This window comes from Loxodonta africana, chromosome 8 (genome assembly GCF_030014295.1).
Source record: "Loxodonta africana isolate mLoxAfr1 chromosome 8, mLoxAfr1.hap2, whole genome shotgun sequence".
NCBI classification, from domain to species: Eukaryota; Metazoa; Chordata; class Mammalia; order Proboscidea; family Elephantidae; genus Loxodonta; species Loxodonta africana.
In genome coordinates, this window is record NC_087349.1 from 104,141,000 (window position 1) to 104,165,296 (window position 24,297).

At 40.9% G+C, this 24,297-nt stretch overlaps 1 protein-coding gene across 1 annotated transcript in view; it reads right to left on the bottom strand.

Moving 5' to 3' along the window:
• The window catches only part of GLI3 (GLI family zinc finger 3), a 327,915-nt gene that overhangs the window by 100,516 nt on the left and 203,102 nt on the right, over positions 1-24,297 (bottom strand). The window contains exon 4 of the mRNA XM_064290200.1: positions 565-770. Within this exon, the coding sequence (XP_064146270.1) occupies positions 565-770 (206 nt within the window). The remainder of the gene's footprint in view (positions 1-564; positions 771-24,297) is intronic.

Consider the following 24,297-nt stretch of genomic DNA (forward strand, 5'->3'; position numbering starts at 1 on the left):
TGACTCTGACTCATGGTGACCCCATGTGTGTCAGATTAGATGCTACATACAGTTTTCAATGGCTGGTTTTTCGGAAGTAGATCACCAGATCTCTGGGTGGACTCGAACTTCTAACCTTTCGGTTAGCAGTTCAGCACATTAACCATTTGCACCACCCAGGGACTCCCACCAACCTCATGTTGTTTTTAGCTTCGGTCAAGTTGGCCCCTGACTCATGAAGAACCAATGTGTTATAGAGCAGAACTGCTTCATAGGATTGCCTTGGCTGTAATCTTCATGGAAGCAGATCACCAGATCTTTTCTTCTGCAGTGCCACTGGGTGGGTGTGAACTGCCAACCTTTCAGTTGGCAGCTGAGTGCGTTAACGGTTTGTACTACCCAGGGACTTCACCAACCTCACAGAGAAGCTGCAGTGCTGAAATGAAATAATGCATTTACAGCACACAGAGTATGTGGCAGACACTCATTACACACTAGATCAACTTTATACAATGTCCCAGGTGAGGTGGGCAGTGCAAGAGGAGGCGATACAATCTCTGGAAATAGAACTGGCCTGAGACTTACCGTCAGTGGGGCTCAGCCCCCGGGCTGCTGAGATCACAGACAGGGACGGGCTGCTGTGCAGGGACCGGATGTAGTCCATGTAAGGGTTAATGTAGGGATGTGGTGGAGTGAAGGGGGACTCAGAGGCTGCAGTGGGGTTCCGGTGCGGGGAGATCCTGATGAAGGGGAGGTCCGAGTACGTTGGGCTACTAGATAAGGCAGAAGGCCTGGGTAAAAAGAAAACCAGACACGAAAGGTATGCATGAGACAGATATCATCATAAGCAGAGGCTCTCTGAAAGAAAATAAGGTTTTAAAGAAACCCAAGATACCTTGGGAGAAAAAAACAAAAATCAGGCATATCCATTTCCAGTATTATTATGTTAAAATCATGGTGACATAATGCAGGTAGAATGCTACTATGCAATTACTCGGGCAAAGAGAATTGACCATGCAACTATGAATATAGGAAAATGAAGGTCAGCCTTCGGCTTCCCTCATGAGAAAAGATTCCAAAAAAACAGGCATTTGGGCTTAAGGTGGTTGCTGCCATTATATTTTCCATTTGGCACTGATATTTAATGAGTCACCATTTAAAGCTTACCTCTTACTATCATGGCGCTGTACTTAATAAGAAAGAAAGAATGGAATCCGAAATTTGTCTGGTCTGGAAGTTTGATCGTTTACATGGCAGAGCTTTCCACAAATAAGGAAGCAGAGTAATGGCAAAGGTCTGTAAGAAACGTGAAGACAGACACTACCCATTCACGTGCTTTAATGCCGAGGGTCTGGCGGTTGTGAGTAAAACCAGTTTTACAGATCTCAGTGTCACTGTTTGGAAGGTGGCTGCTTCTCTCTGTGAGGCAGCACGTGGAATCAGCTTTCTGCTCGCTCTAGCTTTTCATGTGGCATCCTGATTAGCCAGGTTCAGTGAGCAATCAGTAGTTAAGTACTCTGGGGTTAGAAAGTCAGAAAAGACTGCAGTTTTGATCAAGCTAATGCCTTGGTTATAATGAGCTAAGGCTAGAATGTAATCTTTGGGCTAATGAAAAATAGTCTTAAAAAACACCTTGCTACGACACTCTGATCTGCTCTTGGGGATTTCTTCCTAACCCAAAATCCCCGGGGACAGCCAATTCTAGAATGGTCAGTCCGTGTAGCCACCTCAGCGCCTTGTGTGATTTGTGTGGCTAATCCAGTGAACTGGCTGGGACGGGCGAGCTACTTGTGCTCTCCATTTTCCTCATTCACGGAGGGAACGGCCATAAAAAGGAGCAGCCCTGATAGAGACAGATCTACAGAGAGAAGCAAATTCCTCTTATGCCACTGGCTTAGGAGAGGAATGAAAAGGCAGGAGAACACATTTTCTTCCGCTGCCCCTCCCAGAGCAAACTGGCGCTGACGGCCAGGCCTCTGGCCCCCATCACCCTGTCAGAATTTAATCTTGGTAGAAGCCAGCTCCACTAAGTGCACAGCTCAGGCCCTGAAATAAATGAAACCAAAGATGAGATAATGAATTTTCTCTCAGTAGAAAATAAAAGAGGTTGAAATATAGGGGTAGAGGATTTTCTCACTTGCTCCTTTCTTGTCTTCAATTCTGAACTAAAAAAAGAGAAAAAAAAAAGTCTTTTTTTATTTTTAATTCAAATGCTACTTCCGGTCAAGTAAAAATAAAAATCCAGAGTTTTCTAAATTGCCATGTGGGAAGAGTAAGAAGTTGCCAATAGAAAATAGCTGTTTTCTTTTCAAAACAACCTGAGGCTTTCATATCCCTCCAAAAGTAATAAAATTGCTTATATTTAAATAGAAATCAGCCTAGCCTATTAATTTATCCAATTTCAGCTCTTTACACAAACAAGTGAGCTCTGTGCTGACGGTGAAATCATTGCTATGATCCATTTAAACATGTCTGTTACATTAGAGGGCACAGAGGATGTTTGAATTCATTAATCCATTTTCTACCAGAAAGGAAAATCAATCTTTCCAATAGGATTCAAAAGTAATTATTACAAAACACAAACTTATCATGCAGATACGCTTAGAGACCAGCACAACAGAAATGAAGAGAAGTAGACATTTCAAGAAATCTCAGCAATGACACCTCTTAGAAAAGCTTCTGGGGCCAGAGACCCAGGTTTGATTCCTGGCCGATGCACCTCATGTCCAGCCCCCACCTCTCTGTTACTGGGGGTCTGCTCGTTGCTATGATGCTGAACAGGTTCCAGCAGAGCTTCCAGGCTAAGATAAACTTAGGAAGAAAGGCCTGGCGATCTACTTTCAAACATCTTCCAACGAGAGCCCTATGGATCACAACAGTCTGATCTTACTGTGCATGGGGTCACCATGAGTCCAGGGCCGACTCAACAGCAGTTAATAACAGGACGACAAACTTCCAGGGTCCATGAGAAACTGAGATTGAAAAATATGAATGAAAAAGCACTGAAAACAATGTCACTTCTTGTTGATTTTGTCCCTTTCAGGAAATATCCAAGCCTATTATTTTTCAAAAGTCCAGAGTTGAGAAGAGTAGTAAGAATATTCCTAGAGGCCCAGATTCTATTTTAAAGAGTCATGCATGTGAAAAACTAACAAGCACCTAGAAAAACATGAAAATTATAGAGCTGGGCTTGGATGGCCTCCAGTTCCAAAAAAGCCAAGGAAGCTAGATCAGGCCGACACTCTTGCAGAAACAGTTTAAGTCTGATGTCAGCATCCGCGCTTTAACTTTAATCTGAACTATTCCTCCAAAGGAATCCCTGGCTGCTGTAAACAGTTCATGCACTGAAAGGTTGGTGGTTCAAGTCCGCCCAGGGGTGTCTCGGAAAAAAGGCCTGGCGATCTACTTCTGAAAAATTAAACATCGAAAACCCTGTGGAGCACAGTTCTACTCTGACACACATGCGGTTACCATGAATCAGAGGATTTTTTTGTTTGTTTGTTTTATTTTTAATTTCCCTTAAAAGAAATATGATAACTATTAAGAGTGCTTTTACTGATGAAAAAAGCAAGACCTGTTCATATCTTCTCTGACAGGACACTAAGGCTCGATTTCTCTTCTACACGCTAGTAAGAAGCAACATCAGAAAAGGAGGTTCCTCCAGGATTTGAAGACAAAGTCAGGAAAATTCACCGCCTTGGAGCCCTGGTGTCGCAATGGTTAAAAGCTCGGCTGCTAAGCAAAAGGTCACTAGTTCGAATCCACCAGGCAGCTCCTTGGAAACCCTAAGAGGCAGTTCTACTCTGTCCTATAGAGTCGCTATGAGTCAGAATCAACTTGACAGCAACGGATTTTTTATCATTAACGTGATCAGTCATACTTGTGCTTATCCCTTCTAGAGAGATGATGCCAAGGAAATACAGGAAGACTTATTTTCAAACAGAGAAGCTGGGACATATAGTCTGTAGATCTGAATGCAAATGAGAAAATCTCTAATTAACTGGCCTGAAGAAACAAACCATGTAGTAATCAAGGCCACCCACCCCAGTATGTGAATAGGAAAATGTTTACCAAGAGGTGAAGCACACCATCACGGCAGCGATACAAGGAACAGGCATGGGTCTGGCAGGGGACCCATGTAGCCTGAGTCCAGCTGTATGACCTCAGCCACTGCACCCACACTCTCCTTTTCCTTAAAGGTCCAGTGGGGAAAATACCTCCCTCCCAGGGTGTCTTGAGGAGTTAATGTTAGTAAATCCTTGTGCACAGAACCTTCATTGTTGTTAGCTGCTCTCAGGAGTGCGCTCCTGACTCATGGTGACCCCGTGCACATCGGAATGATACATTACTGGGTCTTGCGCCATCCCCGTGGTTAGCTGAGGATTGGATCATTGTGATGCATAGGGTTTTCACTAGCTAATTTTCAGAAGTAGATAGCCAGGCCTTTCTTTCTAGTCCATCTTAGTCCAGAAGCTCTGCTAAAATCTGTTTAGTATCATAGCAATACGCCACCCTTCACTGACAGCCCACGGGCATGAGGTACATCGGCTAGAAATCGAATCCAGGTCTCCTACAAGGAAGGTGAGAATTTATATAAATACACACACACAATTACATAGACATATAAAATCACGTGATATATATCAGACTCTGCGAATATATTCTACCATTATACATACATATCTAAGGATATGCACATATTTGTTCTTGTTGTTGTTAGGTGCCATCGAGTTGGTTCTGACTCATAGCAACCCTATGCACAGCAGAACGAAACACTACCCTGTCCTGAGCCATCCTTACAATCATTATTACGCTTGAGCTCATTGTTGCAGTCACTGTGTCAATCCACCTTATTGAGGTTCTTCCTCTTCCACTGACCCTGTACTCTGCCAAGCTTGATGTCCTTCTCCAGGGACTGATCCCTCCTGACAACATGTCCAAAGTATGTAAGACACAGTTTTGCCATCCTTGACTCTAAGGAGCATTCTGGCTGTACAGATTTGTTCATTCTTTTGGCAGTCCATGGTATATTCAATATTCTTTGCCAATACCACAATTCAAAGGCATCAATTCTTCTTCAGTCTTCCTTATTCATTGTCCAGCTTTCACATGCATATGATGCGACTGAAAATACCATGGCTTGGGTCCGGTGCACCTTAAGTCTTCAGGGTGACATCTTTGCTCTTCAACACTTTGAAGAGGTCCTTTGCAGCAGATTTACCCAATGCAATGCGTCCTTTGATTTCCTGACTGTGCTTCCATGGGTGTTGATTGTGGATCCAAGTACAATGAAATCCTTGACAATTTCAATCTTTTCTCCTCTTATCATGATATTGCTCACTGGTCCAGTTGTGAGGATTTTTGTTTTCTTTATGTTGAGGTACAATCCATACTGAAGGCTGTGGTCTTTGATCTTCATTAGTAAGTGCTTCAAGTTCTCTTCACTTTCAGCAAGCAAGGTTGTGTCATCTGTGTAATGCAGGTTGTTAATGAGTCTTCCTCCAATCCTGATGCCCCATTCTTCTTCATATAGTCCAGCTTCTCGGATTATTTGCTCAGCATATGGATTGAATAGGTATGGTGACCCTGACGCACACCTTTCCTGACTTTAAACCAATCAGTATCCCCTTGTTCTGTCCGAACAACTGCCTCTTGATCTATGTAAAGGTTCCTCATGAGCACAATTAAGTGTTCTGGAATTCCCATTCTTCGCAATGTTATCCATAGTTTGTTATGACCCACACAGTCGAATGTCTTTGCATAGTCAGTAAAACACAGGTAAACATCCTTCTGGTATCCTCTGCTTTCAGCCAGGATCCATCTGACATCAGCAATGATATCCCTGGTTCCATGTCCTCTTCTGAAACCGGCTTGAATTTCTGGCAGTTCCCTGTCGATATACTGCTGCAGCCATTTGTGAATGATCTTCAGCAAAATTTTGCTTGCATGTGATATTAATGATATTGTTCTATAATTTCCGCACTTGGTTGGATCACCTTTCTTGGGAATAGGCATAAATATGGATCTCTTCCAGTTAGTTGGCCAGGAAGCTGCCTTCCATATTTCTTGGCAAAGACGAGTGAGCACCTCCAGCGCTGCTGCATCTATTTGTTGAAACATCTCAAAGGTGATATTCCATCAATTCCCGGAGCCTTGTTTTTCGCCATTGCCTTCAGAGCAGCTGAGACTTCTTCCTTCAGTACCATCGGTTCCTGATGCACATATTAGGAGTAGCAAGTTCAGCACAGTATGTGATTTCCAGACATTGAAATATCAGGAACTTCTCATCCAAACAAATCTTACGGCTTTGTGCCCCTACCCTGACGGTGCCTCCAACATACGTTCTTGATTTCCCAAAACCACCCTTAGTAAAATCATTAAACCACATGAGGTAGTTAAGAACATGAACTCAGTAATTAAATGCAAGGACTTTGAAGGAATGAGGTGTGAACTCAGGCTCTGTCAGTTACTCTGCCACTTAAGCATCAGTTTCCTTCCACATAAAATTAGAATGATAACAGGTCCCCCCAGGGCTGCTGTGGGGGCTGGGAGGCACATGAGTCAAGGGACAACTGGTGCCTGAGCACACTGAGAACTCAGGAAACTGTGGTGGTGGCTGATGTTCTTGTCAGAATCAGCCAACAAAACATCTTTCTATCTGATTTGAAACTCAGCAAACAAGCATTGGAATGGCAATTTAGCCTTCTGGCAGATACTGGTGTTTCAGTTTCTCTCTCAAAGTTGATTAAGTTATTAATTCTGTTTCCACATCAGGCTCTTGTGAGCTGGACTAACCCGAGTCATTTCTCTAGTGCTGAAGCCTAACAAAATTGAGTTTCTAAACCAACAAAGGTGAGCATTCAACCTTGAACTACAATGACTCCAGCAGGTACCTGACCTGAATAGAAATACACACAAACCACAGTCTTTATATAAAGTTGCTTTTAACATTACCTAAGAAAGAGGCTTAAATTATTGGCAGCCAAATCATATCAGATATTTTGTTTTTAGCCATAAAGCAACTCTGAGAGGGAAGGTTAAGCTCCTTAGATTTAATAGGCAGATGAGTTTTCACTTCTGTATTGAAGAGCCACTCAAGATTAGGACCAGAGGGATGAAATCAATTAAAGGGGGTATAAAGTGTGGGGAAGGCAGCCACAAAATTTGCCACATAAATGATATATGCTATTTTACAATCTGTCACAAACTTGACCTGATAAATATTTGTTAAGTCTATTAAAAATGTTTACTTTCATTGGAGGATTAAAGCAACAGGAAAAAAATCATCGGTGTCTCTTTCATGGTTTACATTTTTAGTAAATGTGCACAAAAAATGAATTGAAGATTACTGTTGGCCTCCCATCCTTTTCTCTGTCTTTGTGGCTCTCTGTTCTCCCCAGGCCTCTTCCGGGACTGTATGTATCTGCCTCAATCATTGAAGGTGAGCGCCAACCATGGAGAGGAAAATTAAAACAACAAACAAACATTCCGGGAAGATCATTGAAACTTACAGCTGGTCCAAGAACAGCAATTTCATGCTATTTATGTTGCAGGAAAAGAATATAGAGATATGACTGTGACTCTCACAACTACAGTCAGTTGTCTGGGCTGCCAGGGCTCCATTTAACATCTGCATCTTGCTCATGTACTCAAGGAGCCCTAGTGGCACAGTGGTTACGTGTTTGGCTGCTAACCAAAAGGCTGGCAGTTTGAATCCACCAACCACTCCTTGGAAATCCTATGGAACAGTTCTACTCTGTCCTATAGGGTTACTATGGTTCCAGCATTCCCACCCCAGAATAATGTCCCCTCTATTGCATCCCACCATTTGTCTCTCCAAGGTCATGATAATCTAAAGTCATTTTGTTTTCCATATTACTCATTGGATAAAGTACAATTTCAGATGAGAAAAAAAGTAGGGGTTACTTTGATGTTCTCCCTAAAAGACAATAAAGCAACATAAAGGTTTTTGTTGCTGCTGTTGTTGTTTGTGAAAACAATTTGAATTCAGATTAATTTTTTTATAAGGTCATGAATAGAGTAGAGGAGTCTTATTAGAGCACTTTTTAACAGCATACTATAATAAACTTAAAAACAAAAACACATATTGCAGAGAATAACTGGACTTCTTAGCCCGAATGAAATATTATTATATCATCTAATTTGTTACTGCCTTTTCATCTATCTTATTGGGTTACTAAAATGCCAAGATAAAAATCGCAGTGTTTAATCACTTGCATTACCCATTAATTTACCCATTACGAGACCATTAAACAAGGTTTATATGCCGGATTATTGCAATTCGATTTCACATTGCTCCGAACACTGGAAATACCACTTGCATCTCTGCAAGACTGCTCCAACTACCAGAAGACTGAAGTATGTTGATCTCTGGAACAACAAGTTTATTTTTTGTTTTCTTTTTTACATAGCAAGCAAATACTCTTCCTGATATTCAAGCAATGGCCTAATAGAGAGCAAAGACCAGCTACCCCTTATAATACATTTTTAACCAATAAATTAGTTATTCAATAAGCACAAAGTTTGAATGAATCAAAATCTGTAACAAAAATTTTGCTTTCCATATAGCAAAGGAAACAAATAATATGGCCAGGACAAACATACTAGATGCTATCTGGAATTCGCACATTTTAAGACTTGCCTGTCTGTCTGTTTTACGTCAGCTTCCAGAAAACCTCCTTCCCAGAATCATCATGTGACCCTGAAAAGCACAGGTGGTTGGGCTGGTTACTTTCCATTGGCCACGCCCCCTCCATCAGCCTGCACCCTCTCTCTGCATGGCCTCCCCTGGCTGTGTGTCTTTAAGGTCTGAATCAGCCGGCTCTCCCTTCCACAGTGTTCTGCTAATGGGAAGCACTGGTGGAGCTGGCAGGGACTTCCCCTCTGCTAGCTGTGGTTCCCTAATGACTGTGTTCCTCCACTCAAGCAAGCTGCTCCTGATGTGAGACCCCTATTCTTAGGCTCTAGCCCTCACCGGATTACTTTTCCCTGTGTTTGCACTTTCAGGTTAGGAGTGAAAGACCCTTCCAACATTTGCTAGTCCCTGGGGGCTTTATGAGGACCCCTGATGGCACAGAGGTTAAATGCACTTAGCTGCTAACTGAAAGGTCAACAGTTCGAACCCACCAGCTATTTCCTGGGAGAAAGATGTAACCATCTGCTCCAGTAAAGATTTACATCCTTGGAAACCCTATGGGCAGTTCTACTCTGTCCTACAGGGTCGCTGTGAGTCAGAAGCGACTTCAAGGTGGGGGGTTTTGTTTTGTTTTATTTTTTAGTTTTGAGGGCTTTACTGGGTGGTGCAAAGGGTTAAGTGCTTGGCTACTAACCTAAAGGTAGGAAGTACAGGTTTACCCAGTAGCGAGCGTCAAAGAGTATATTTTATTGAGAAACCATTTACTAAGAACCCACTCTAATTCTAGGCACTTAGGGAAATTTCAAGAAACAATACATGGTCAGTCATATAGCCTGCGTTCTCTAAGAGTTGAGAGTCAAACAGAGTGAAAGGCACATACACAAAGATAAGCAAAAATACAAGAAGTATATCAATGAGTGTTACAGATGAAGTAGTATAGCCAAAATGCAGAACAGGAGGCTTCTGAGAAGAGTTTGGTCATGAAAAATATGGAACATGAACCAGACTACAAAAAGTAGAAATGATGTGGATAAAAGCAGCCACTGAAGGTGGAGGTTAGAATATTGCTTAATTATATATTAATGCTAAAGTTATGGATATTTTCTTATACAAAAAATTTAAGGGCTAAGACTGATTTCTTTAGGACCAAAAAAAGAGAATTGTTTTAATGGTGAAATCATTTTGGGAGATTCTTGAAAACGGCTTTCTTAATTTTATTTTCTTAAAACACTTATTTATGTCTGAGTGTAAAAGGAGTTTATATCCACTAATGGAAAATTTCAGGAGCCCAGAGGTTAAGAGCTCGGCTGCTAACCAAAAGGTCAGCAGTTCGACTACTTTAGGTGAAGGGAAAGACAACACACAATACAGGGGAGGTCAGCACAACTGAACTAAACCAAAAGCAGTTTCCTAATATGCTTTGAAGGCCAGCGTAGCAGGGGCAGGGGTCTGGGGACCATGGTTTCAGGGGACATCTAAGTCAATTGCCATAATAAAATCTATTAAGAAAACATTCTGCATCCCACTTTGAAGAGTGGCATCTGGGGTCTTAAACGCTAGCAAGCAGCCATCTAAGATGCATCAATGAGTCTCAACCCACCTGGATCAAAGCAGAATAAAGAACACCAAGGTCACAAGGTAATTATGAGCCCAAGAGACAGAAAGGGCGACATGAACCAGAGACTACATCATCCTGAGACCAGAAGGACTAGATGGTGCCCAGCTACAACCAATGACTGCCCTGACAGGGAACACAACAGAGAATGCCTGAGGGAGCAGGAGAGCAGGGGGATGCAGACCCCAAATTCTCATAAAAAGACCAGACTTAATGGTCTGACTGAGACTAAAGGGACCCCAGTGGTCGTGGCCCCCAGACCTTCTGTTGGCCCAGGACAGGAAACATTCCCGAAGCCAACTCTTCAGACATGGATTAGACTGGACAATGGGTTGGAGGTGGATGCTGGTGAGGAGAGAGCTTCTTGGTTCAGGTGGACACTTGAGACTATGCTGGTTATCTCCTGCCTGGAGGGGAGATGAGAGGGTAGAGGGGGTTAGAAGCTGGCGAAATGGATATGAAAAGAGAGAGTGGAGGGAGGAAGTGGGCTGTCTCGTTGGGGGGACAGTAATTGGGTATATGTAGCAGGGTGTATATAAGTTTTTGTGTGAGAGACTGATTTGATTTGTAAACTTTCACTACAAAAATTATTAAAAAAAAAAAAAAAGGTTAGCACTTCGAATCTATCAACTGTTCCTTGAAAACCCTAATGGGCAGTTCTACTCTGCCTTATAGGGTCGCTATGAGTTGGAACCAACTTGAGGGCACCCAACAACAACAACAGCAAAGGAAAATTTAAGAGATTACAAAAAAAAATATCTATTCCCATATCCAAGTTATCTAGATCTAACCAATGCCAAAATTTTAACATATTTAGTCCCATAGCTTTTTCAAGCACTATTCACTTCTTACACAGTCAAAATGAAAATAATATATTTTGAATTATATTTTCACCCTCAATATTATAAGGTGTTTCTAATATACTTCAACAGTTTATAAACATTGTATATAATTACAGTACAAATTTGAACCATAATGAGTTACCATTAAACATCCACTAGAATTCAAAAGGTTCCAAGTGCCAAGTGTTGACAGGGATTTGGAGCATGGGAAGCTCTCCAACAACGTGAACATAAGCTGGGGCAGCCACTGTGGAAAACAACTGGATATTACCTACTTGAATAGGTACATACCCTATGATCCAGCAATTCCTTTCCTTGGTATATACTCCTCAATCATACGTGTACCTGTGCCATACTGTACTGGACTATTTGTAGCAGTACTATTCATTCAGTTTAAAATGGGAAATCAAACGTCTATCTACAGCAGAATGGAAAAAGAATTCATACAATGGAATACTGAACAGCCATGAAAATGAACTAAACTATATTCAGTAATATGAATAATCTCACAAACATAATACTGAGTAAAAGAAGCCCAGCACAAGAGAATATAATACACTGTGTGATCCCATTTATATAAAGTTCAATAACAAACACAAGTAAAGCTTAGTGTTGGGAGAGTCAGGGTTAATGTTTACCTTTGGGCAGGTGGGGGAATGAATAAAGAGGGCTTCTGGGTTCCAGCAATGTTCTAGGTGTATAGTTAGTGGTTGGATGTTTTCAATCTGCAAAAATTCATCATAATTCATTGAGATGTATGTGTACGCTTTCTGTACTTTTCTGTATTATTACCAATTTTTAAAAGGACACGCACATGTTATGTCCACAAAATGTAGCAGCATTTTCCATAGTGATTTCAAACATTTCTATTAAATTTAGAAGATCAAGTAGATGTACACTTGTATTTTGGAAAATTAACAACATACTGATGCTTAAAAAATACCATAAATAATAAACAAAAAGTCTAGTGGACACAGTGGCCTAATTCAAAGTAAACTATGGAAGGAAGTTTCTGTACATCAATTTGGGGAGGTGGAAGAGGTACTGCTAAGCCAATGCGAGGATCTTCCTGTGCAGAGGTCAAGAAAATTCACAATACCATGGCCTCCCAACAGTAGAACAAAGTTACATAAATACTAATGAGAGCAACTGTCTACAGCCAAAATTGATTTTATTCCTTCCTGAGAACACTGCTAAGAATATTCTGCCAAACTGTGTCTCTATTCTGTACTATAAATAAATATAACTCTAGATTAATCGCTCCTTGGAAACCCTATGGGGCAGTTCTACTCTGTCCTATAGGGTCGTTAGGAGTCGGAATTGACTCGACGGCACTGGGTTTGGTTTTTTTGCTTTAGATTAATAGATTAAGATTTCAAAAAAAGCCAAAAGGCTTCAACCCATAATATGGGTCTTCCTCTGCCACGAATAATCTTTATTTATTAAAGAAAGCAAATTCGAGTCTCTAACACTTTAGAGACACAATCGGGAAGACAATATTTCTGATCTCAATGGCAGTTAATAAACCACTTCCTAAGTGAGTTTTCAATGTTTTAGCTCCATAAATGCAGATTATCTTCAAAATCATTATTTCTAGCAACCTCTTGTATTGTCCAAATGGAATACAAATACTCCACACAAAGGTACCCTTCTTTTTGCAAAGTGTAATTCATAAAAGAGAAGTTTTCTTTTTCCTCTTACCCCACTTTTATAGAAAAATAAAACAATTAAAAAAAATAGTTGTACGTACTTCGTTAGAATATGTTACACTCTCCTTTACAAAGTTCATAAAGATAAGAAAAGAGCTGTTATCCAGTTGTGATTTTTTTTTACCTACCCGCAATGTCTTGAGGATAAAGGGACAGAGCACTGCTCTCTGATGGGTCAGATTCTGGGGCCATGTCTTCTAGAGTGTTTCCAAACAAGACTGCACAACAAAGCACACAGACCTTGTTCTTTGCTTTCTTCCTTCCATGAGATTCCCTTTCAACAGCCACCTTTTGTCTTTGGATCCAACAGAGGAACAATATAGCCTCTCCTTCTGATTCTCCTGCTCCATTTTTTTTCCCTTTGCCTGGGAGTGTGCATTTAGTTGGCTCTTCTATATACATCGGAAACCCTGGTGGCGTAGCAGTTGAGTGCTGTGGCTGCTAACCAGAAGTCAGCAGTTCAAATCTGCCAGGCGCTCCTTGGAAACAGTCTACGGGGTAGTTCTACTCTGTCCTATAGGGTCGCTATGAGTCAGAATCGACTCGATGGCACTGGGTTTGGTTTGGTTTTATATACATCAGAATTGGAGGATCTTGTACTTAGATCTGAGTGTTCAGTGAACTAGGCCTTCCAAAGCCTGCTTTGCTCTAAGACTATTTAGGCCCAGCTCGGGAAAGATGCAGCACCATACTATTTAACTTTTAACAAGAACGTGCACATGAAACATTTAACCTGGTGCCTGCCACATGGTGAGTTCTCAGTAAATACTGGCCCCTTGAGCGACACCCTCATCACTGCTGCTGCTAGCACTCTGAGGTTGCTTAAGATCAAAGTCACCTTGCCTTCTTTGCTTCCTCCTGTATTTATTTACCTCGAGGACCCCATAGGCAGTGAGCTGCCAGAGAACCAGGGTATGTTCTGCTATTTTGACACCCATGGTGTCATCTAGAACCACTCCCATCTCACCTCTTCTAACAAAACAAACAGATTAAGTGACTTCATTTGACCTTAGTAAAACTGATGGGATATTTTCCCACATAGTAAATTCAGTGGCATGGTTATTCTGTAGTTTTAGCTCAACAACTTCAACGCCAGGACAAAAGAGAGAGAGAGAAAGCGAGGGAGAGAGAAACAAAAATTTTAAACGAGTCTGATTTCTCTGACATTCCTATCAATTTTGCACTCATTCTACAGATTCTACTTTCTAAAATTTGATGAACTGCCAATTCCACCCCAAAAGCAGCACTGAAATTTGCAGAATAACATCCTTTTTCAAAAAAAAAAAAAAAAGCACATAGCAAAGTAGAAAGCTGTTGAAACACAACAGTGTGGAAAGAGTGACTCATCAAATGACTACTAGGTCCCATCTAAAATGAACCAAGTATATCTAGAAAACTCCAGTATTAGTGTAAAAGTGCTATATTTTCTAATAAGGTAGAATTTTATCAACCATGACTTGCTTTTGTAAGAACTTTTGAGTGTGGGCTGTGATAACCACCACCTGTAAGGAAAAATGACCCTAAAGAACATACAAGAGATTCAATTAGACTTATTGATTTAATAAGCTAAACAAACAAGTCTGTGCCTGTACCATTTATCTGAATATTCCAACAATGTAAGGTAAATAGATATTAAAAATCTCAGGAGTCCCCAAGCCAGGATCTGTTATTTAAATGAGAAGGCTCGCAGCAAGCAGCTTCAGAGATTGAGTGGAAATAATTAATTAGAAACATGCAGTTGGATTCCAACAGTTTAATCTCTGCTTCCTGTTGAGTCAGCTTGCAGGTGTGCCATGGAGGATACTTATACCAAATTCGGGGTGTGTTTGGAGTTCTGAGCCAAGCAGAGTGCAGGACCTCTGCTCTGTTTTAATTTATATTTTCTAAATGTTACTTCATTTTTTTTTTTTTTTTTTAATGTTACTTCAGGAACCAGACAGAATAAATCCTTTATCAACAGAAGTCTGAAAGGCTGAGCTTACGCTTGTCTTCTGAAAGGTAGCGTGGACTTTTTCTATACTACAATCATCATCATAATCCTTATTTTTGTTATTATGTATCATCTACTGAGTAGAGTGTTTTCTAGAAGTGCCTGGCCATGGCCACTTAGCTGCTAGCCAAAAAGTCAGAGGTTGTCGTCCATACGAAGATGCTTTGGAAGAAAGGCCTGGAGATCTTTCTCCAAACACCAGTTACTGCAAACCCTGTGGAGCACAGTCCTACTCTGACACACATGGGGTCACCACAACTCAGAACTGACTCAATGGCAACAGGTAAAGAGGGTTTTCTTTGTTGTTCCTTCTTACGATGATTCTTGGTAAGACAGAGCTTACTTAAACTTTTCCTCATTCTTTAATCATCTTTAAGTGATAATAGGGATTTCTGACAAGGGATTATTATTAATTATATAAATAGCCCTCCTACAGAATATTGAAGATACCATGGATTGCAAAAAAAGCAAACAAATCTGTCTTAGAAGAAGTACAACCAGAATGCTCCTTAGAAACAAGGATGGCGAGACTGTCTCACATACTTAGGACATGTTGTCAGGAGGGCCTAGTCCCTGGAAAAGGATATCATGCTTGGTAAAGTGGAGGGTCAGAGAAAAAGAGGAAGACCCTCAATGAGATGGATTGACACAGTGGCTGCAACAATGGGCTCAGGCATAACAGTGATTGTGAGGATGGCGCCGGACCAGGCGGTGTTTCATTCTGTTGTACATAGGGTTGCTAGGAGTTGGAACCCAAGTGACAGCACCTAACAACAACAGAATAAAATCCTCAAGATTTGCTAGAGGCTTCTGACCCAACAGAGGCCCTTTTTGAAGCAGTTTTCCTTTGTGTGTAACTGGAAGTAGATCTTGTAGCACCCTACTACATGATGTTGACTTGGATTTCATATACTAGTCACAGTTCTTAATATTCCAGAATTTTCTCTCCTTCGAGGGTGTCAAACATTTAAAAATAAATTAAATACAGGAACAATGTGCATCTAATGCCCCAGGGAACAACCTGTCTGTATTCTTCAATAGAAATATTAACTTCCACATACAGAGATAATTTTCCTAGGGTTCTTGCTGCCATGGCTTCAGAGAGCTTTACCCACGACATTGAGAATATCATCTCAGAAGGTTGAAAATAAGTCCGGCCGCTTGAAAAGTAGCCACGAAGTCAGCTACTGTGGTCCCTCCTACTACAAATGCAGGGCAGAGTTAACTGATTGGAAGTGTCTATATCATATGTAGGAATTGTTCTTTCACATGACCTTCGGAAAACATGTGCATGGGACCACGGATTTACTGGAAACAGCTTTGGGGGCTTTACTTTTCTCATTTGTAAATGGAGAAGATTTGGACTCGATGATCTCCGTTCCCCTCACCAGGCTCAAGGTCCCTTTTGCTCCCCAAATCCATAACTTTGATGATTGAACTCATCTGTTCCTTGTCCGCCATTGACTTGCTTTTGCAATTAATGTTATGAAGTCTGTTCCTTGAATAAACTTTTGTTTAAAATTCAGTGGAACTTCACTTGAGTATCATAAACATGAGATCTCTTTTTCTTCCCCCTATGCCCCTCCACTCTCCCAAGTGGCCCTGGCCATCAGCATGGCGACTGATGTCCTCTCTGGGCCACTTTGGTCTTTAACTTGACAGTACTCCCAGGAGAAATGATAGGGTCTAGATTTATACCGATTGGATTTGGATGGTGATGGATTACAAGAAAGCGGGACCACATAGCCAAGCGAAGGTTCAGGACTGAGCCACAAGCTTAAACACGAAATGAGCTTTTACTGGTGAGTTCACAGCTAGTAGATGTTTTCATACTAACAACATTTTTCCCCTCCAGGTTTGTGCATTTTATCTTTATTCTTTCAAATCCTGAAATTGCCTGGATAAGAGAGAGGGTTTATACACACACACACACACACACACACACATACACACACACACATTTCTAAGAGCAGCCTGAACTTTTAGGGGAAATTGAAGAGGCTTTGTGTCAAGTACAGCTAAATCCAGCCTTTCCATATCAAACCTCTGCTAGAAAATTACTGTGCAGATGATAAGGGAGGAAGATATAATAAAAAGTGACTCTACTCAATTTACACTGCAATATTGGTATGACTGAATATTTTTCATTCAGGTGCCTGATAAAATCGCTAAACTGTATTGCAGATAAATAAAGGAGGCTTCTGTCAAGAATAAACACCATTAATCATGAAGTCTTACCCTCTGAGAGCCTGTGCTACGCGTCTGCACCAACACACCAGCACAGCCGGCGTGGAACACATGCTTCCTTCTTTATACTGTTTCAGGCTGAAGTTGCCCTGATTTTTTATTTTGCATAATTTAGGCAGCAATAGTGTTTTGAAAACACTCTCTTTACATTTTTAACTTTATAGTCCTGCAACTAGATTCATTATTGTAACACTTATGAAAAACTCTCTGGGCCCCTTGGGGGAAAAAACTTGACAATGAAAGATTTTTTTTTTTTTTTGGCTTCTTACATACACAGACACACACATAAGGCATATTATAGATGCTGTATTTCATCAAACCTAAGGTGATGTGATCAAAAGATGCAACATTATTTTATATACTACTAAGAAAATACTTCCCTATAACTTTCAATTTTTATTTTATAATTATCAGAAGAGCTCTTTTAGAACTTACTTAAACCTAGGTTTTTTTTCTTTTTAATAATTTATTATATTTGGTGAACGTTTACACAGGAATTTAGGTTCTCATTTAACTATTTCTATACATATTGTTCAGTGACTTTGGTTACATTCTTCACAATGTATCAGCATTCTCATTATTTCCATTCTGGTTGTTCTGTTTCCATTCATCTAGCTTCTCTGTCCCCACTAGCCTTCTCATCTTTGGTCTAGAGCAAATGTGAACCATTTGGTTTCACCTAGGTGATTATTTTGAGGAGCACAGTACTCACAGGTGGTATTATTTATTTTATGGGTCAATCTGAAAGGTGACCTCCGGGAGGGGTTTGAGTTCCAAGTTTAAACAGTATCTAAGGGCAACAGTCTAGAGGGCTCATATAGTCTCTACTGGTCCATAGACCTAGTTTTTTTTAAAATCATATATCACTCCAATACATGCACAAAAAGGGAAGTATAAGCAAAACAATTTTTTAAAAAGATAACTGGCACTTCCTCATGATTGCTACCTTCACTAACAATGACTATAAAATGCTGCAGACTGTAAGATTCTTCCCAATTTCAGAGACATTAAAGTAAAAAATGGATGTGCAACTTAAAATCAATAATTTAAATAAAGAAATATAATAGGTTAATTATTAGGCAACGTTGCCAATTTTCAAATACCTCTTATGTGGGCATTTGACACTGCATTAAGGGCTATACATACATATATATGTAGTCTGTCATTGAATCCTTGATATTATTAATCCCATTTTATATCTGATCAAACTGAATCTTAGGCAGATTAAGTAATCTGATAGTACATATCTGAGCTGGATTCAAACCCAGCCTATGCTCCAAAGCCTACGCTTTTAAACACAAAGGAATACTACCAGTAACCAGCTGCTGATGAGTCAGTTCCAACTCATGATGACCCCATGTGTGTCCGAGAAGAATCGTGCTCCATTGGGTTTTCAATGGCTGCGCTCTTTCAAAAGCAGATCACCAGGCCTTTTTCCTGAGGTACCTCTAGTGTATTAAAACTGTCAACCTTACGGTTAGTAGCCAAGTACTTAACTGTTTGCACTACCCAGGGACTCCCAAAGGAATACCACCCCAACCCAAATGTACGCATATGCTTAAGTATACTTATATTTTTAAATGATTGTGGTTTAATAGAATAGGATGGCATGGGATGGTTTTCCAATTACCTTTTCACTCCAAATGGAACCTACCTGAATATACATTCAAATTGTCCCTGGAGCGCCACAGCTGCGCCATGGACTGATGGCTACGGGACACTCAAAGTGTCACTTAGCACAAGGAAGACTGACAGAAGTATGAACAGCACTTGGGCAAGGCTCTCTCAGTAGGTTTTCACATAAGAAAAGAACCAGCAAGAAACCTTTTGGCACAGGAGAAGGAAAAAAAAGGTATGAGGCATGTATGTGTTAGAGCCACAATGTTTTCACAGAATCCACTTCTAGGTGTCCACAGACAAGGAAGGAACAACAAAAAAGTCTGAACTTTTCTATAATCACGGGATGTCAAGAACTAGAAGGGACCTTACAAAAAAACCAACCTGCATCACCATCAAGTCGATTCCAACTCATGGTGATCCTGTGGGTTACAAAGTAGAACTGAACTACACAGGATTTTCTTGGCTGTAATCTTTATGGAAGCAGACTGTTAAGTTTTTTCCAAGGCACCCCTGGGTGACTTTGAACCACCAACCTTTAAGTTAGTAGTCAACCACACACCAATTGGGCCACTCAGGGACCTTATAGATCATTTAACCCAATGACTTTATTTCACAGATAAAAATAATGAGGCCCAGAGAGGTCAGGGAAAGTATTCAAGGATATAGTTAACTTGTGGCAGAGCCAAGGATGAAACTCGACTGAGGTCCACATTTACTATGAAAACAGCTGATTAACAGGCTTTAAGAAGAGGATCACTCGAAGCCATGTGCCAACAGAGCTATGTCTCAGTTTTCTTGAACAGCACTTTGAAACTCGAGACGAAAACACTATCATGGGCTAATGTGACCAACATTATCCTGGGTAAAGAGGGGTTGTGCTCAGAGGCGATTATTCAGCAAAGCCGTAATCCAGTCCTGTTTGTGAGGGATGCTTAACTGTGTTACACAGGAAGTATTATGGCAGCTGTGTGTCAGCTCACTGGGGGATCTGTTTCCAGAGCCCACTTGAAAGAGGAAGTGCCTCTTCTAGCCAAAAGAGCTTTAACTCCCATCTTCCTGACAAATCCTCCCCGTGTGAAGAACCACCTCGATCCTGCAGAGTGACTATGTTTATTTGCCAAAGAGGAGAGGCCCTCATAGAAAATCCGTGACCCAGCAGGACAAGGCCACTCTGGACACTTACAGGATCAGATACCAGTGGCCCAGTCCAAACTAGGATCTACAAGAAAAAAGGAGCCCAAGGAAGCCCTATGCAATGTCCAAGTGTCACACCGTTTGGGGCTTTCCCCAGGTACTTCAGGAAGAGCTTCTTGTGTATAAATTGACATTTACAGCGCATATCATTTTCACCACAGATTTCATGTTCAATCATTGCTGATAAACTACTTTCAGGGGCACGATGATTAAATGTGGGCTCCTAGCTAGGTATAGTACAATTTGCCTGCTTTGAAGAGTCACAATTCTATTGCACAAAAAGATGGGTAAAAACAGGTCAACAGCTACCTTACAGAATTGTGCTCTTAAGACAGCTGACTTTTGTCTAGCTGTATCACAATGTTTTACCAATACCTCTAATGAAGGCATAATTTATGAAATAATCAGATATCTACCCTTCATTAATCGAGGTTAAAAAAAGAAGCATAATTCCTAAGTTTGTTATTTGCTCATCTGTGTCTCAGTCAAAACCATACTTGAGAAAATAACATACATGCACACGAAAATGTAATGCCTATGATTGAGATATCAGGATAATTTTTATTATTCGTGTTCATTATGTCTACAGATGGCAGTGCATATTGTAGAAATGATTATGAAATTCCTTAGAAATGTAAATTTAAAATGGAGCTAACAGGTTCCCCTCCCACCCCACCCAGGACCATTTATATTATTAAACTGGGCGTGAGTATAATAACCTGAACCTCACTCCTCAATAGCCTTACTCACATTGAAAGGAAACCGAATGACTTAGCACCCTCCTCAACTGATTTTAATGCCAGTGATGATTCAAGAGTAGCCATGTTATTAAACTGGAATGAGGCACTACTCTGTGCACTAATGAGGTTAAAAAATGTCTTTAGGTCTCCACGTTACAGGCACTTAGCAAGCACTTTGCTTGGCAAAGACCAATGGCAGGTCAGAGCTATGGACTAATCACACAGGCCGGAATCAAATGGACTGGAAGAATTAGGAGACTTGTGGCTCCAAGGAACGTAATTCATGCAGAAAAGCGTTGTCAGAGCAAGGCCAGGGAACCTCGTGGGAAGAAAGCAAAAATAAACAGTTCAACAAAGAAAACAAAGAAGGGCCAATCGCCTTTTCTAAAGCTTGAGTACACTGAGACTTCAGTGGGTGCCTAGGACAAAGACCTCATCAAAGCACACCCTTGCAAAGCAAACAGACCAAAGAATGATGATTCTTTCCAATACACTTGGGGGGAAGGGGTGGGGGTGGACTCTACTTCTCATTCCATCCAATTCAACTTCCCCAGCAAGCACAGAAATGACAAACAATAATAACCTCAATAACCAGAAAGTCTTGGCATTTGCCTGGGTTAAAAGCTGTTGAATGGTGGGGGAAGAGAGGACAAATTTAACACGGTGTGTATGCTCTATGTCCTTGGGATTTATCCTTTGATTGTTTTTCAGATAATGGTAAGGCCTTTTTAAGTGCATGAAGCACCTAAGTCAGAGGAGGCATCCATGTATGACACCACCCGCTATTCACATTCCAGAGAATGAAGAGAGATTCACAAATGCTCAAGGACCTCTGCTTTGGAAATGGCCTCTCACAAATCCTGTATGATACCCATGGCCCTGTAACTCTTCAATTGAAAAGAACTCCTCCAGAGGGCTTCCTCAGCTTCCCAAAGGGGGATGAGTTCTTCTTTCAGCCCTACCTCTACGGCCCCCCATATCCGTTTTAGCTGTTCTTTGCTCATGTATTCTACATGTATCACTGCAGTCCTGAAGCAAGGCAAATCTAAAGTCTGAGTTGACCAGATTTTGATCTTTAAAACTAGCTTACAGTACTCTAGGCTGACCTTCTCTTCCCTCTCTTGACTGTCTCCACTAACAGTGAAGATCATGCTGTCTTTTATTGACTAATCCTGACGAGAATCTGAGATTACCACAAGAGAAAGAAGGCAGAAACTGACCTGTGCGCACGAGTGTGTGAGTGTGTACGCATACAAAAAAAAAAAAAAACCTCATACCAACTCTACAGGACAGAGTAGAACTACCCCATAGGATTTCCAAGGAGCAGCTGGTGGATTCGAACTGCCGGCCTTTAGGTTAGCAGCCGAACTCTTAACCACTGCACAACCAGGGGTGTACATATATGCATATATAATAATAATATAAATAACATACTTTAAACAAGCAAATCTAACATGTTAGGTAGTATATTTACATATTAGTATCATCAAATATAATTCTAATAGTAATCTATTACATCCCTGACAAATAAGATATGAAAAGCCTTCTAATAGCTGAGATCTGACTATGATATGAATTGTTACTAATTCACAGTTTTAAACTTTCACTGGTGTGCATAATTTATGTTGAAAACAATGGGATCTAGGAATCAGGGAGTTTTTCCACGGTGGGGAGAGACAGAGGGAGTGAGGAGAGAGAGCAATACTTTGAACAGAGGCAAGGAGCATTTCGGTAAGCTTAAAATACTTTCTTTGAACTTTGTCTTGAAAATGTAAATCATATTCAAGCAATATCCGATGCCATCCAGTCGATTCTGACTCATAGCAACCCTACAGGATAGAGCAGAACTGTCCCCACAGGGTTCCCAAGGCTGTGAATCTCTATGGAAGCATACTGCCACATCTTTCTCCTGAGGAGGGGCATACAGCCTGGTGATTTGTTTCCCAAATAACGCAAATCATTTAATTGCCAGTGCCTTCTTTCCCACCACCTTGCCCCCCTACCCCCTGTAATAAAAATACTGTTCACTTATGATGACCTTGGCAATACCTTGGAAACACTATGGGGCGGTTCTACTCTGTCCTATAGGGTCGCTATGAGTCGGCCTCGACGGCACTGGGTTTGGCTTTTGGTTTTGCCCAGTGGGCAGGAATGCCTTCACAGGTGATCCTTTAAAAGAAGGTATACTCAATTCATTCTGATATTAGTTCACACTTGGAGCTAACCTTGCTCCCTGTAAGAGTCCCAACTGAGAACTTCTTTGTAATGAAGCTCTAATCTCTCTGTAGTTGCAGGGAAAGTTTCATATACCTATTACTCTCTTAAACAACAGGAGATGCTGCATAACCCATATTAGATGTTTGGGTTTTAGGAATGGCTTTTGGCTACAGATGCTCTTTTTCTTTTTTCTTGTTTTTCTTTACTGGAAATGCACTTTCCCCTGCCCTAAAGCAGTTCCTGCCATTTCTTACCTTTCTCCCTGCACTCTATTCTCCCCATCTATGTGTATGTATGTGTGTGTTCACACCTGTCGGCAAGCATGTGCAGGATGAGAGAGACAGACAGGGACAGAGACAGCCAGAGGCACAGAGGACAGACCTACCATTGCACTTAGTATTTTTCAACACTGGAGTTAAAAGCTGATGCAATGTCACCAATCAGCTAGATGAGGGCAGGGGTGAAACCTAGGACTGATAAGCCATTTAATTTGTTAATTTTTGTCAAATATCAAGGTAAGGAAAGATACCTTTACAAAAATCACATCAGAACTAAAAGTGGCCAAGGTTTTTTTTGTTTGTTTTTTTATTTCAAATTTCTTATCAATGCACTTATCTAATAAATGTTCTGCAAAATCACCCCTATGTTACTTAGGACTCAGTAGATTGTCAAAACCGACCTTTCTTCCGCTTCTTGCTTTTAATACACTTAATTGACTTGAATCACCAAATATGCAAAAATCTAGCTAACTTGTTATTTAGGATTGAAAAAGATGGCAAACAGGTTCCTGCAAATATTTTATGTTCTCGTGCATGAAGCTTGCTAGCAGCAGGGGTGGGGGTGTAAGAGTGGCAGAAAGAATGAATGACAGGCAGTCTTTGTTCCCCCAGGAGAGGTCTGCAATGAACTCAGCTTGCTAGGCAGCTATAGGAAATGGCATGTCTTTGTTTAGGTGAAAAAAAGTGGGTTCTGTTACCTAAGTGAGAGAGAGAGGGCCACGTCTGAAGAGTTGCAGGGAGTATGGATTTGGGCAGTCTTCATCTGATAAAACTAACCTGAAAGTGTCTACCCTTTGGGACAAATTTGGTTCAAGTTTAATTTTTCACAAACGTTTATTTTGAAAAATAAATGAAACGATGGCAGTAAATTTCTGTTTTCTTTGAAGCCCAGCTTAACATGAGTGGACGCATTGTACTCGAAGAAAAAAGTCTGTTACAGTCCAGTACCTCCCAGGCCCCAGCAACAGGTTTGACAGCAGCCTCTATAGAGTCAGCGGCTTCCGGTTCAATGAACGTGAATACCGCAGTCAATATCTGCTCCCCGGACGAGTACTGCTGAGCGTCACACAAAGAACGCAGGAATTTTATCCAAGAAGCTGGCGCTAACACTTTGAACGTGCACTATAATTAGGGCTTGCTCTCTCTCTCTGTAGCTGATGACCGAATTCAATATTTCAGTCATTAGAAATACTGCAGAACAGGAATAAGC